The sequence below is a fragment of the Ictidomys tridecemlineatus genome, chromosome 1 (genome assembly GCF_052094955.1).
Source record: "Ictidomys tridecemlineatus isolate mIctTri1 chromosome 1, mIctTri1.hap1, whole genome shotgun sequence".
Lineage (NCBI taxonomy): Eukaryota > Metazoa > Chordata > Mammalia > Rodentia > Sciuridae > Ictidomys > Ictidomys tridecemlineatus.
In genome coordinates this window covers 109146033-109162678 of record NC_135477.1, presented here as the reverse complement: position 1 = coordinate 109162678, position 16646 = coordinate 109146033, and the positions used below count along the sequence as shown (strand labels likewise).

General features: G+C 33.6%; 1 protein-coding gene across 2 annotated transcripts in view; it reads left to right on the top strand.

Annotated features, from left to right (window-relative positions):
- Nucleotides 1-16646, top strand: part of Slco6a1 (solute carrier organic anion transporter family member 6A1) — a 112801-nt gene that overhangs the window by 54339 nt on the left and 41816 nt on the right. For both annotated transcript variants that reach the window (XM_078045134.1, XM_040273201.2), the window contains one exon: nt 6467-6611. In XM_078045134.1, the coding sequence (XP_077901260.1) occupies nt 6467-6611 (145 nt within the window). The remainder of the gene's footprint in view (nt 1-6466; nt 6612-16646) is intronic.

Here is a 16646-nt window from a genome sequence, read left to right as displayed (position 1 = left end):
AAAAAAAGCAACCCAGTCAATAATTGGGCTAAGAAACTGAACAGACTCTTCACAGAAGAGGAAATACAGTCAATTAACAAATATGTAAAAAGATGTTCAGCTTCTCTAGCAATTATCTACTAATTTTCTAGTGGTACTTTCTTTCTACTTTAAATAAAGGTGAAATTCCCTTTGGCATATTTATATATGCAGATAAAATTATTTGGTTAAATTTGTTCCATATTTCTTTCCCTTTTAAGTTCTCCCCACTCCTCCTTGTTTTCCTTTACTACTTCACTGATCTTCTCTATGTATTTATGACATCCAATCTCCCTACCCTACTTTCTTTCCCTTATTTTGCTCTACTTTCCACATATGAGAGAACACATTCACATCCTTGACTTTCTGACTCTGGCTTATTTCATGTAGCATGATGCTCTACATTTTCACCCATTTACCAGCAAATGCCATAATTTTATTTTTCTTTATAGCTCAGTAAAACTTTGTTGTGTATATATACCACATTTTCTTGATCCATTCATCTATTGATGGGCATTTTGACTGGTTTTATACTTTGGCTATTGTGAATTGGGCTTCTATAAATATTGAAGTGGCTGTATCACAATAGTATACTGATTTTAGTTCTTTTAGATAAATCCTGAGGAGTAGGGTAGCTGGGCCACATGCTTGTTCCTTTCTTACTTTTTTGAGGAATCTCCATACTGCTTTCCAACCAAATGAAGTTAAACCTTTGCATTAAACTCAACTTAAAGTGGATCAATATAAAGCAATATATAGATTCAGTGTAATCCCCATGAAATATATCAGTGTCACACCAACAATATATCAGTGTAACTTTTTGCCCTAATGCTTTCCAGCATTTATTTATTTGCATTCTTGGTAATTGCCATTTTGACTAGAGCGATATGAAATCTTAGTGTAGTTTTGATTTGCATTTCTCTGATTGCTGGAGATGTTAAAATTTTTTTCGTATATATCTTGGCTATTTGTTTTCCTCTTTTGAGAAATCTCTAATTAGTTATTTTGCTTATTTATTGATTTTTTTGGCATTGAGTTTTTTGAGTTCTCTATATAATATATTCTGGATATTAATCCCCTATCAGAGGAGCAACTAGCAAATATTTTCTCCCATTCTATAGGCTCTCTTTTCCCACTTTTAATCAATTTTCTTTGCTGCACAAACTTTTAAATTTGATAACATTCCACTTATTGATTCTTTGTTTTATTTCTTGAGCTTTAGGCATCTTACTGAGGAAGTCAGTGCCAACACCATATGATGAAGAGTTGACCTTATGTTTTCTTCTAGAAGTTGCAAGTTTTGTAGTCTAAATTCAATCCATTTGTTTTAACTTTTGTGCAGGGTGAGAGATAGGGACTTATTTTCATTTTTCTACATCTGGATATTCAGTTTTCTCAGCACCATTTGTTTAAAAGGCTATCTCCTTTCTAACATATGTTTTTGGCACGATTTTCAAGTATCAGATGACTTAAGTATGTGGGTTTGTTTCTGTGTCTTTTCCTCTATTCTATTATTCTTCATCTCTATTTTGATGCTAATACCATGTTGTTTCTGTTACTATAACTCTGTAGTGTAATTTATGATTGGGTATTGTGATGTCTCCTACATCACTTTTCTTGCTTAGAACTGCTTTGGCTATTCTATGTCTCTATTCTTTCAAATGATTTATGGACTGTTTCCTTCTAGTTATGTGAAGAATGCCTTTGGTATTTTCATGGGGATTACACTAAATCTATATATTGCTTTTGGTTGCATGGACATCTTATTAATTCTGCCTATTCAAGTTCATGGGAGGTCCTTCTATCTTCAAATGTTTTCTGTAATTTCTTTCTTCAGTGTTCTGTAGTTTTCATTGTAGAAGTTTTTCACCTCATTGGTTAGATTAATTCCAAGGTATTTTATTTTATTTTACCTTATTTTTTAAAGATTATTGTGAAAAGGATGGTTTTCCTGATTTATTTCTCAGATGAGTCACTTTTGGAGTATAAAAAAAGCTATTGATTTATGAGTGGTGATCTTCTATACCTTTATGAATTCATTTGTTAGCTCCAGAAATCTTCTAGTGGAACTTTTTTGGGTCTTCTGGATATAGGATCATGTCATCAAAAAATAAAAGTAATTTGATGTTTTCTTTTCCTATTTGTATCAGTTTAATTTTCTTCTCTTGCTTTATTCCTCTGGCTAAAGTTTCAAGGGCCTATATTAAATAGAAGTGATGAGAGTGAATATCCTTGTCTTGTTTCTGATTTTAAAGGAAATGCTTTCAGCTTTTCTCTGTTTAGTATGATATTAGTTTTGGGTTTGTCACATATAGTATTTAAAATATTGAGGTAATTTCTTCTATCACCAGTTTCTCTAGAATTCTTAACATGAATGGATGCCAGATTTTGTCAAAGGACTTTTCTTTATTGGGCTGATCAACTGATTGTCATTCTTAATTACATTTAATTGGTGAATTCCATTTATTGATTTTTGTATGCTAACCAACCTTGTATCCCAGGGATGAAGCCCACTTGCTTATGGTTTTTTATCTTCTTGATGTGTTTTTTGCTATAGTTTGTAGTATTTCATTAAGGATTTTTGCATTGATATTTATCAGGAATATTGGTCTGTAGTTATGTTTCTTTGATGTGTCTTTGTATGGTTTTAGAATCAGGGTTATACTGACTTTATAGAATGCACTTGGGAGTGTTCTTTCCTTTTCAGTTTCATAGAATAATTTGAGAAAGACTGGTGTTAGTTCTTTAAACGTCTGTTAGAACTCAGATAAGAATCCATCTGGTCCTGGACATTTATTTGTTGAAAGGCTTTTAATTGTTGCTTCAAATTTGTTATTTTGATATTGGTCTGTTTATGTTTTCTCTATCTTTCTGATTCAATTTAAGCAGATTATATGTGTCTAGAAATTTGTAAGTGTATTTTAGATTTCCAGTTTATTGGAGTATAAATTTTCAAAATAGTTTCTAATGATTCTCTGATTTCAGTAGTGTCTGTGGTGATATTTTCCTTCCCATCTCTAACTTTGTTTATTTGGATCCTCTCTCTTTATTTTTGTTAGTTGGGCTAAGAATCTATTAATCTTGTTTATCTTCCAAAGAGCCAAGTCTTTGTTGTATTGATCCTGTGTATTGTTATTTTATTCTCGATTTTATTAATTTTGGATATAATCTTTATTATTTTATGTATTTTACTTATTTTATAGTTAGTTCTTTCTTTTTAAGGTCTGGAGATGGAACATAAAGTTACTTATTTGGAATCTTTTTATTTTTTTTTAAATGATGACACTTAATGTTATCAATTTTCCTCTTAAAACTGTGTTCATACTGTCCCAGAGATTTTGATATGTTGTATCTCCATTCTCACTTGTTTCTAAGGATTTGATTTCTTCTCTCACTTCTTCTTTGATCCATTCTTCATTTAAAAGAGTGTTTTTCAATCTCTATGTATTTATGTGGTTTCCATTCTTTTTCTTGTTGTTGATTTCTAGTTTCATTCAATTATCACCTGATAGAATGCATGGGCATTAAATCTCTCTCTCTCTCTCTCTCTCTCTCTCTTATTTTTTGTATTTTATAAGATTTATATCGTGACCTAGAATATTATCCATTGTGGAAAATGTTTCATAAACTGCTAAGAAGGTAAATTCAGCTGTTTGGGGTGACATATTCTCAAGTTTTTATTAGGACTATTTGATTTATAGTATTATTTAGGTTAGAAATATCTATATTGCTTTTATGTTTTGATAAAGGTACATTTAAATCAGTTAGTATTATTATAGTAAGATATCTCTGAGATGTAGTATCAAGGAGTATTTTTTATACAATAGTACACACTGACATCCATGGCATATGTAATTACTATCATTATATCTTCTTTTGTTGGATGGATCTCTTTACCAGGAGGCAGCGGCCTTCTTTTCTTCTTCTGAATATATATATTTTTTTTGCTTGAAATCTTTTTAGTTACATATGAGATTCTTCTGCTTTATTTTTGAACTCCTTTTGCCTGGACTATTTTTTCCCATCCTTTTACCTTCAGCTTATGAGTGCCTTTGCCTATGAGATGAGTCTCTTGAAAATGGTTTTTAATTAGATCTTGTTTTCGACCCATTCTGCTAATCTGTATCTTTTAATTGGGGAGTTGAGATCACTTACATTCAGTGTTATTATGAATATGTGTTTGTGGTTTCCTGCCATTTTGATTTTTTTGCTTTATTCAATTCTGTCCTGATTCTAATGCAGTTGATTAATATGGATCTTCATATATTTGGGAGCTTTGGGATTAGTTTTGGGATCTTCTGCGTGAGGTATATCTTTGAGTATTCTTTGTAGTGCTCATTGGTAGTTTTATTCTCCCTTCATAATAAACATTAACTGATTTTTCTTACCTCATTTTTTTTCAGATTTTATTCCTATGTTCTCCACATTCTAATCACTATCTTGGTCCTGATCATATCAAGTATGTTATCATACTGCTTATTTGTACATGCTAATCTATTTGTTTAAACTGTCCTTCTCTCTTTTCTTCATTCCAAAACAAACAAAAATCCCTTTTCACATCTTGTCTTATTTTTCTAGGCAAAATGACTTTCTCCTTAATGCTCCAAAAAAAAAAAAAATACACACATGTGCACACACACATGCACACACACACACACAAACAATGTTTTTTAGGACAACACTATTTTAGTAGAATGTGTTCATTTACACACACACACACACATATTTAACACATATACAAATATATATGTTTTAATTTTTATATTATTCTAGTTCTTCCTAAGATAAATGGCTATAGTTGTATAAAATAAGAACATTTTAACTTGTTTCTATTTGCCAAGTGTTATTTTGTCAAATCATAAATAATTTCTATAATTGATTATATTTCATTAAGATTTTACCAAATTTTAATTTCATCAGAACACTACATGGACCTACTTTAACAATACAGAAGCCAACAATTAGTCACAACCTCTTTCATTTAAAAAAAAATAAAATACAATCATTAAAGTGCACTTAAAATTTGAGCATAAGTGTTTTAAGGTTTTTTTTTCCTTTTTAAAAGAATGCTTTTGTTTTTGTTTTTTTGTAATGGGATATTAATAACTGGGCCACATCCTCAGGCTTCTTTAATTTTTTTTAAGATAAGATCTAAGTTGCTAAAGCCATCACTAAGTTTCTGAGGCTGGCTTTGAACTTGCAAACCTCTTATCTCAGCCTTCCAAGTTGCTGGGATTATAGGTATATACCATGAAACCTGGTCTCCCTCATATTAAATACCTTAGATTAAAAAAGCAATATTAAAAAAGAAAGACTATTTTATAACATAGAAGTGCAAAAATATTTGTTAGACAAGATTTAAATAGTGTAAAATGTACATTCAAATTTTACAGATTATAGATAATATCAAGTTGAAGATTTCTGTTCTAAGAAGAAAACTAGACAACATTAATAGACTAGTAATAGAAAACTAAATCCAAGAGATTTTCTGGAATGAATATGGAATTCTTGGAAAATCTACACAAAATTTATGACCAAGTCAGAAGTCATGTAGCCTTGTTTACCTGGTTGAGACAGTCATAGGCCTTTCCAAGATCAATGACTGTTAGTCATAGAATAGTTCTGGAAGGACTTGCAGAACCCAAAAAAATTGCTCTAAAAATTTTGGATAGTGTAAGTTGATACATGAAGAAATTGGATCTTTTTTATACTGAGATGCTAACGCAAACAGATACCTCAGCAGAATGATCTGGATAATAGAGAAATGAAGTATTTATGCTAAGTCCTAATATCCTAGTAACTCCATTCAAGGATACATAATTCCAAAGATATTCCCTCCATCAGATACTACACTAAAAGTACGTGTACGGGAGTTTTTAAGATATCCACGCTTATTAGAGTAGGAAATTAAAGGCAATATAAATATTCAGTCTTATGGGGATGGATAAATATAGTGATATCACACTATCCCAATTAAGATAGTACTCAGAAGATGAACTAGATAAATATGCAAAATATATCAGTGAGCAGAGTTTTTCCCAAATCTTTGCAACTAGCTACTAGACCCATTTTTATGTAAAGAGCACATAAAAATGAAAGTGTACATTTTATAGAATGGGTATATGGGTTAATTGTACATTATATAATTGCATATATATATATATATATATATATATATATATATATATATCTTTTTTTTTTGGTGGGGTTCTTTTTTTGTTTTTTTTGGAACTGGAGGTTGAACCCAGGGCTTTGTGAGTGCAAGGCAAACGCTTTGCCACTGAGCTACATCCCAGCCCGCATATATATATTTTTGATAATTACATATATCTATTTCCCTTTATATTGGGGGAGGTAAATTTTTATAGATCCTTAACATGCATGGGCATATCTATTTGTCTTAACTAACAAAATGTAATAATTACTATATAACTTATTTCTACTTCAGATCCTACTGAAGAATCCAGTGTTTTTATGCAAAGCTGTGTCCAAAGCCTCAGAATTCTTAGTTTTGATTGGAGCTTCTGAATTTATACCTATATATTTAGAAAATCAGTTCATAATAACAGCCAGGATGGCAGCAACACTTACAGGTAAATTTTCCTTCTCACTATGCTGATTTAATGTATGAACTCTACATATATATGTGTGTGTGTGTGTGTGTGTGTGTGTGTGTATCCATATACATATATGAAATATTTAATGTAATTAGAAAATAAAAAGAGCAATGTATGCAAATGTTGCAAAAGCACCATTTGCCAAAATTTAAGAATTTGAATTCTTTGCTATCACCAATAATTTTTAACACATCAAATTTTAAGGACATCATTACATCACTGTCTAATCCATTTCTCCTGCTCCTTTCCCTTAGATAACCACTCTATTAAAGTTACAGTGTGTACTTTTATACATATTTGCTCACATTTTCTGCTTGTCAGAATATATATATTCAATATATTTCTAAAATTTGTATATAATTTATACAAACTCTTCTACTTTTTCATCAGAAATTATGTTCTTCAGAATCATGTTGATCTGTAGCTATTTAATGCATCTCAATTGTGGGATGGGATTCTATTCTATGAATACATCACTTTTTGCATTATCATATTAACAAATATGAAGTGGCCTTTAATTTCTTACCTTTTAACCAATGTAATAATAGGTTTTTTGATGTATACTCATTTATCAATGTTGTTCTATGTTTCAACATTAAAGAACAATCACTATTGTATATATCATAAATTTTACTCGTTATTGAGAATTTGGCTCTCCAAAAGAGATTGCTAATGGAATTTATTGTTATAAGGGTCTAGAAGTAATGGAAAAGTGTGTAAAGATAATCAGTTGTTTCAGGCTGTAACTTTTAGTGTAACAAATAAAAGAAAATAACAAGGTATTTGTTATTAAACTTGGTTAAAATCAAAACTAGAAAAGAAAGAAAAGAGATATAAAATATTTGGCTAAATAAAAAGCAAACTTTAACCTGTGGAGAAAACTTTTTTAAATTAAAAATTTCAGTAGATTTTTCTATTAAAAGACTAGCATTGTTGAATTACATATTTTCAAAAAAGCCTAAACATGATGCAACTCTGTTTCCATGGCCATTATGAAAAATTTTTCCATGAGTATACCACATTATTGATTTGATTAACCTAACCAACAGAAATTGGAACTAAATACATTCAATTTGTTTCTTATAGTATTTAATTCAGCCTAACAGTTTCAAAGACATAGGGTGAGACCACCTACTATATTGGCCTCATCCATTGACCTTCAAGATTTTGGACCCAGTCAGCTAAACAAATCCTTTAGCACTAGGCTTCCCCTTAATATTCTATTATTAACCTTTTCATGTAGCCTGAGGAGCTGGTTCAAGTATAACAAAATCCATTAACAATAGCACATTCCATGTTGGCCTACAATGAAGAAGTTTTGGGTAATTCTATAATTTGTAACCTTGATCAGTGAGTGAGGTTTACCAGAGTGCTTTCCAGGGCTGAGATGGTGTCATTGATTATTTCAAATAAAATCAAAGACAAATTTTATACCACCTTTTCTAATTGGATAACTCTAATTGTGGAGATAATTTCTCTCAGAATTAATACAAATAATGTGTCATTAATTCCTATGTCAATAATTCCTCTGGGTAATCAAGGGCAACTTCCTTTCAAAGAGATTTCCATGAACTTCTGAGACTACATGATCTACTTGTGTGTTTATTTGAATGCTAGATCATCTCTTATGACTACCCCTGTGTTCTTGATTAAATAATTTTCAATGGGCAAGTAAACATTGTCAAATAATTTTGAGTCTGATTTGGTCTATCCCAAATGAGAATATTAGTCCCCAGAGCTATTGGGTCTCTAGATTTCAAGGCTCAGTTTCAACAGGAGACCAGTAATAAGTTAATAGTTGTTTTACAGAATAACTGTTTTAGAGTGTCTGTTAGTCCTAAACATCAAGTGGAAACTTCCTCTCCTTCCCTCTGCACAATATCATCAGTCATTAGGACTTGTAAGCTCAAAGGGTTCATTTGACTTGTAGCACCTCAAGGCAGATAGTATGCTATAGCTTGTTGATTGGCTTTAATGTAAATTTGTGGGTTATACACACTGTTGGTTAGGTAATAAAAGACCAAGTGGAATGCTAAAGTAAGACATCTAAAATCTCTTAATTTCTAGCGCCTGAAAAAAATGCTCTCAACCTTTTGTTTGGAGAGAAGAAAAAACATCAGTTTCTTCTTGACTGCCAGAGAGATAGGATATTGTGAATCTTTCAGGATAGTCTTTGAAAAAATATGATGAGAAGCCTTGTGGATTTTTGCCACAGCCCCAAATCTCAGCTGAGGCCATTAATTCAGGAAATCACTGGCAAGGGGGCAATGGGGGATTGAGAGAAGAAAAACAGATAAACATTTAGAAAGAAAGCTGGGGTCAGGTGGGACAGTATCCTTTGATAAAGCTATAATGCCCCAGAGCTAGCTTGGCAAATTTATTATATAGGTTTCATCAAAAGGCTATTTTGGGGAAAGTTTCAGCAAAGCAGGCCATCTGAAGGGCATAGGACTGGCAAGACATTAGGATTATTTATCTTGTTATGTTCAGAATTCTCCATCCCCAAAAGTTGGTGTCTGAGCTCAAGGTCCAGAGTGATAACATCTGTGCACCTTTGCATAGAGCCTCCTCAGGCTGGGTGTCACCATTGCAACTGGGCCATCTTGACCTGCATCTTTGCATAGGAAGTTCCCAGTTAAAAGCAGCCTCAAGGCAATCAGAGAGATTCAAGTCACTACTCTACACAGATTTTTTTGAACATTATCAGTTCCCTTTGCTAGTAAAGGTGTAAAAATAATTAAGTCAGTGTTATTGAGTCTGAGGCTTCTGATCCTCTAGCCAACCAAATACCATTTGTTAGTGTAAGGTCCAAACCAGCATATAGGAGTACTCAGACTAAATCTGACCTGCTCCCTTGTAGCAAATGGCTACAAACAGTTTAGGTACCTCTGAGGGTGTACTGAAACATGTATTTGAGGCCTTATAGCATGAATGATAATTGATCTTTATCTTTGGGTAGGAGTGGGATCCAAAAGCAGGCTTTGGCAATGTCCAAGATAGCATATAAAGTGCCATCAGTTGGTGAACTACATCTAGTCTTGTCATTATGTCTCAAATAACCAGGGGTGTAAGGAGCAACCTCTGAATTCAGTAGGTTGTCAATTTCCTCAAACCTTATGTTCCTCTTACCATTTTTAATTGAACATAGAAACTATTAAATTAATATATTTTCATGTCTTCCTACTCTTGCTGCATTTTAGTTAGTATGAAAATCTGCAACTTCCCTTTTTAGTTATTTTAAGTTGTTTTTCATAGACATACACAAGGAAGGCACTTTGAGTAGCAATTAATGAGTTCTGATATCATTTGGAGTATCAGAAGCTTTTAAAATAGAAATACCAATTAACATCAGTGTACTAAAACCATAAGAAAAGTACAATGAAATTTTCTAAAGAACCACCTACAAGATGGGTGCCCCTTCTTTTCAGGTGCAGTAAGAATCTAAATTCTATTCAATGTGTAATCTATGACTTCACATAGGAGTTTTTTTATTTTATGGAAATCTTCCTAAGATGATCAATAAATACTTGTAGCACACAGGATGCATGGCATAAAACTCTGAGATAATTTATTACTATCTTATAATAGATCAATGGTTAAAATGACCGTAAGATACATTGAAATTTAATTTTAACAAGAAATTATACACTCCATTCCCTCCATACTCTAAGCAAATCAACTAAAGTTCTATGGATCTCCTGGTCACTGCACATAATGACTGTAAATTTCTTTTTTTTTGTTTTGTTTACACTCAGTCTGGTTGCACAATTGTTAAATGTTGTGTGAAAGAAAAAGGAATCTTTTGTGTAATTACAATGAATGTTAATAATAGTGGTTACAATGAGTCACACCTCAGATTATTAAGGTCAGATTGACAAGGAAGTGCTTCTGTCTGTCTTGCGTTATTTTAATAATAACATAACATCTTCTGTGGAAAGAAAAAAAGAAAGGGAACAATGGAAGAAAATAGTGTCATAAGAACCAAAGTAGAAGACATACAAAGCTTCCAAATACTAGAAAAAAATAAGAATCAAAGTTACTTCTTTGAAAAGATTAGTAAAATTAACAAAACATTAATAAAATTGAGCAAGAAACACATACAGCATAAAATAAGTGAGAAGATTAGATGGTAATGCACACCACAAATGTTAGAAGAATAAGACCATCATTGAAAAATATTTCATGTGTAAGTCTAATAGTATCAGGGAAATGGAAAACTTACATAGAAACACAATTTAAGAAAACATAAAGTATAAATGATGTTAAATTTTTAGTGAGATGACATCCATCATTACAGAGCTTCTTTTATAGTCAACCCAAATGTAAAATAGCCTCACCAGTGATTTATTTTTTTTAAGAAAAAAAAATTGACACATTTTACACAGTGCCCTCCAGATAAATAAATACATAGCAAACACTTTCTTCCTGTTTTGTAAATCTACCACAAATTTGATAGACAACCTTATCAAGAACAATATTAAAAAAGGAAAATATGATTTTTTTTGTTTCCAGGATTTCTTTTGGTGATTTTTCAGAATCTGACCTCTTTTGAAATGCATTTTCATATCTTGCATTTTCTCCCTCAGTTTATTCCTTAGATCTTTCTTCAATTAATTAATCTTTTTAACAATTAACTTTTAAAATTCTTTCCCCATCATTTCCTCCACTTTGACATTTATGTAATCAAGTATTAGAGAGTTATGAACTTTTGAGGGCACCTTGTTTTCTCATATAGCGTGTATCTATCTCTGTCAATTTTTGTATGTGCCCTGGAAGTATTATATGTTTTAATCTCTTCTACTGTCAAATAAGGGACTTTTTAGTGAGCTCCTTTCTTTTTTGCTACATGCCCTGGCCTCGGTATATATCTAAATGTCAGTACTTCTCAACATGATTATGCTGTGATGTTCAGTCTTTAGCACCACTGTGAGATCTAATAATCTCTAGTAACTGCAACCACTTCAGAATGAAGCTATATACTAACAGACCTTAAAAAACTTCCTGAAAATATTCTTCTTGACTTTGCTAATTAGGATTGGAAAATGGGACTCATGCTCTAAAATCAGCTGAGAAATTAGGTATTAAAGAAAAAAAATATATTGTTATACTATATAGGGCATGAAAAGGGAGAAAAAAAATGGGGGGCATAACGAGGACCAGCTGCTGTAGAAAGAAAATAGACAAAGGAAAAATATGAAAAAAGAAGGAATAATTTCAATTAATGCTTCAAAACGTTAAAAGAAACACATATAATAGAATTAAGGGATATCATATGAAATAATAAGGATAAATGTATTAAATCAATACTGAAGGTAATACCTGTAATATCAAACACAAAGTCTAAAGATATGTAAGTTATTCTGTGCTGAGCTATTTGAGATGAAGCGACTTGTTGGTCCTTTCTGGTTTGGATTTCATGAGGTTTGGGAGCCTTTGTAATTGCCCACTCCTCAGCTTTACCTCTAAGTTTCTGTGGACTGGGAAGTAATAACCTAACCAACACACTTCTGACGCAAATCTAGGAGGCTCCTTCCATTCTTTGGTGTGTCTGTGCACTAAATAGCTTTCTGGTGGGGATGGGTCAAAGGGAGTAACCCCTAATTTTCTGTGGCTTAGCATCCAAGTCTCTCCCTGGTTGGATATGCAGTCTTGTGGTATCACTTCATGTAGAAATGTTTCTTCTTCCCAGAGCTGTCAGTTCAGGTGTGAACTTGCCTGAGTAGATTTCAGAGTATGTGAATATAACAGAAATGTGGTAGTCAGTGGTAGTGGCTCTCAGTTGCCTCTGGGAGGTGTGGGTTGTCTGCCTCTGGTGGGGGCAAGTGCATTGGTGGGCATGCATCTGGGAGTGTTCAAGGGTGGCTGGTGTCTGAAGGGCATGTAGCTGTGGGCTGCCTGGGTATGTGTGACTTCTGCCAGCTGCTGAGGAATGCACAATGGCAAGCTCACTTATGAGTGCTCTTGGCAGTAGCCATGTCTATGGGATGTTCATCTGCAGGCCACTTCTGTGATGCATGGGCCACTACCAGGACACAGGGGTTGGAGGTGGACTTCTCCCACCTGTCAGGGCACACCATTGTTGGCCCTCCTGAATACACTGGACAGAGGCTAGCACCTCTAAGGCATACATCCTTAGGCCATTTCTGTGGTGCACATAGTACTGCTCAGGCACAGGCAGCTTCTGCCATCCACTGTGGCTTGTACAATTATGGCTAACTACTGGGGCTGTTGCTGCTCCCTAGGTGCTACACTCCCTGAGAGTGAATTGCTCTCTGTTCTACTGCACCCCTATGCCCTTGTAAGTGAAGGGAGCGGAAACGGCAACCTGTAGCTATGGGTGATCCTTCTACACATATTGCTCAGACAGCCCATTTCAGTGGTACACCCTATGGTAGTGTTTGATGCTATCTGTAGATGGGATAAAACTGATTAAATATAATTGCTTCTAATGAAGTTGTTTAGGTGTGATCTCTTCAAAATGACTACATGGCACAGGTTTCACCAGCAATTTGAGATAATCTGTGCACATCTCACAAAGTGTCCTTGTAGTCCTTGCCCTAGCTGAACCTAGTGTGAGTTTCTACCATTGTTGCCAAAGTAAGTTTGTAAGCTTTGCCCTTCCTTTTTCTCACTTTGTTACTCTACTCCACTGACTGCCCTGGTCTGGATTTGGGATTAGCAAATTCTTTCCTGTTTTCTATACCAGTAAACAGAATTTCCAAGTCCCTCCAAATCTCTGACTGTCTAACTTTGTGTCTTAATGGATTTCCTCTGTCACCCTCCTCTCTGCTCATCTGTTCACTCACTGCTTTGATTCTAGACTCTGGAGTACTTGAGATTTTCTGCCTATTTCCACTCTAACATCTTTATCTATGTTACATAAAAATAAATGACTGCTGGGCACAGAGACAACTGCCTGTAATCCCAGTGGCTAGGGAGGTTGAGATAGGAGGATTTCGAGTTCAAAGGCAGCCTCAGCAAAAGTGAGATGCTAAGCAACTCAGTGAGAACCTGTCTCTAAAAATACAAAATAGGGCTGGGGATGTGGCTCAGTGGTTGAGTGCCCCTGAGTTCAATTCCTGGTACCATAAATAAAATAAATAAATAAAATGGATTATGCTGGGGACAGTGATTCAAGCCTGTAATCCTAGCTGCTCAAGAGGCACTGAGGCAGGATAATCACAAATTTAAGGCCAACTTCAGTAGCTTGGTGAGAACATATCTCAAAAGAACAATAAAAAAGGGATGGGGAGGGATGTAGTTCAGTAGTGGCAACCCAGGGTTCAATCTCCAGTACCAAAATTATAAAAAGCAATAAAATTTCAAACATGATGTTGACTGAATAAAACAAAAGAGTATGCATACCAGATAAACCAGCTTTTAAGAAGACTGCAATAAAGATCCTCTGGGCATATGATAATGTTCTATTTTTATTATATGCTGATTATATAGGTATGTTCACTTTGGGAATTCACCATTGTGTACAGTTATTATTTATGTACTTTTATATGCATCATGAAAATATTTAATTTGAAATGTAATCTGAAGTTATGTGGATTACTGAATTTTCAACTCTTTGGTTTTTGTTATGGCATTGATCTGGGTGTCCACGCCCCCCTCCCTGCCCAATAAAGCTCTTGTGTTAGATGATGAAGCAATGTTCAGAGATGAGAAGACTGAATTATGAGAGCTCTGACCTTATCAGTGAATTAACCCATTTTATTGATTAATAATTGGAATTGGCTGCTGGGTAGTAACTATAACAGATTATACATGGCTGTAGGAAGAAGGTCATTGGGGGTGTGGCTTTGAAGACTGACTGTCCCTGGACTCTACACCCCCCCCCCGCCCTATGCATCTACTGAAGTGATCACATTTTTTGCTTTGATAGTATTTATAAGCTGTATTATATTTATTGACCTATGTATGTTGAACCATCCTTGTATGCCTGGAGTGCAACAAACTTAATCATGTCATACAATGTTGTGCTATTGAATTTGTTTTTTAAGTACAATTGATAATTTTTGTAGCTATGTTCATAAGGAATATTAATCTATAATTGTCTTTTTTGTTGTGTCCTTATCAGGTTTTCATAGCACAGTAATACTGGCTTCATAAAATAATTTTGGAAGGGTTCTGTCTCTTTCTATTTTATGGAATAGTTTGAGGAACGTTGGTGTTAGTTCTTCCTTAAAAGTGTAGTAAAATTCAGCAGTGATTATATCCAGTTAAGGGCTCTTCTTTGATGGGAAATATTTTATTACTGATTCAATCTTAGTACTTGTTATTGCTCTATTTCAGTTTTTTGTATCTGCTTGGTTCAATTTTGGTTGGCCATATGTGGTTAGAAATTTGTCCATTTCTTCTGTATTTTCTAACTAATTGGCATATAGTTTTCAAAATATTCCCTATTTACTCTTTGAATTTCATTGGTATGTGTTGTAATGTCATCTTTTTTTGTCCCTGAATCTGGGTCTTCTCTCTTTTTCATTTGACTAGTTTAGTTAAATGTTTGCAAATTGTGTTTCTCTTTTCCAAGAAACATCTCTTTGTTTCATTATCTTTTGTATTCTTCCTTTTGTCTGTCTTTTATTTGTTTTTGCTCTTTATTATTTTTTTCCTGTATTGATTTTGTTTTATTCTTATTTTTCAAAGATGTATCATTGCATTATTTATTTGAGATCTTTCTATTTTTTGATGTAGGCTCTTAATGCTAAAATAATTCCTTCTAGTGATTGCTTTTGCTGTATTCCACATGTTTTGGTATGTTGCTCTATTTTCCTGCTGCAGTCTAGCTGGGTACAAAATAACTGAGCCACCACAAAAGCCTTGTAGATTCCAATAGCAACTCTTTATTCCCCAACTCTCACCGGCACTCTACACGCACGTTCTGGGAAAATACACTCCCTTCACCAGGCTCTGTGTACAAATTCTCTCAGAACCCCACAAGAACTCCACCAAGGAGTGGGTGCCTGAGGCAGCAGGATACCCCTATTCCCAGCAGGATCCACCCTAAACCTGGAGCCACCCAAATCCAGCAGGATCCACCCTAAACCTGGAGCCACCCTAATCCCTGAGCAGGGTCACCTTTCAACCAAAAATGCCATGCATCATTCTTACTTGGCTATGGCTCTCAGCATTTTCCCTTGATTCAATGAATTTTAAATTTCTGATTTTTTAATTATCCACTATGTGTTTTTCAGTCTCTTGAGTTCATACAATTTCTGTTTCTCTTGCTTTTTGTTATTTGTTTCACTTTTTTTGTGATATGAAAAGATGCAAGAAATGATTTCAATTTGTGGCCAAACACATGGTCTGTTTTGGAAATTTTTCCATGGGTTGATGAAAAGAATGTGTATTATATTGCTGTTAAATGGAAAATTCTGGAGATGCCTGTTAATTTCCTTTGATCTATCTTGTAATTTTATGTGCCTTTGTTGATTTTTTTTTTTTGGTCTAGTGAGAATCTGTTGGTGAGAGTATTATTGTATTGGAGTCTATCTCTCCCCTTGTACCTGGTAATGTTTGTTTTACAAAATTGTGTGCTCCAACATTTAGCGTTTATTATCATTATACATTTTTGATGAACTTTTCCCTTGATCAATATTTTAAAGCCCATTTTCTCAGATGTATGTATAATTATTACTACCACCCTCATTTACTTGTAATATAATTTCCCTCCTTTTACTTTAAGTCTATGTTTGTCCTTGCAGGTGAGGTAAATTACTTGTAGGTAACATATTGTTGGATCCTGCTTCTTAATTTACCCAGCCCAATTGTGTCTTCCACTAAAGAAATTAAGATCATTTACATTCAGGGTTATTCTTGTTGCCAACTTATTGCTTTTCTTAAGATTGTTTTGAATATTCTGTGTTCATTTATTTTTTCACTTATTCATCTCAGAAGATGGATGGTTGAGTGTACTGATAATATTTGATTCTTTCCTATTTTTCATTTTTGTGTCTAGTCTTCTAGTAGAATTTGTTCTTTCATATGCTGTCATCATTGTGC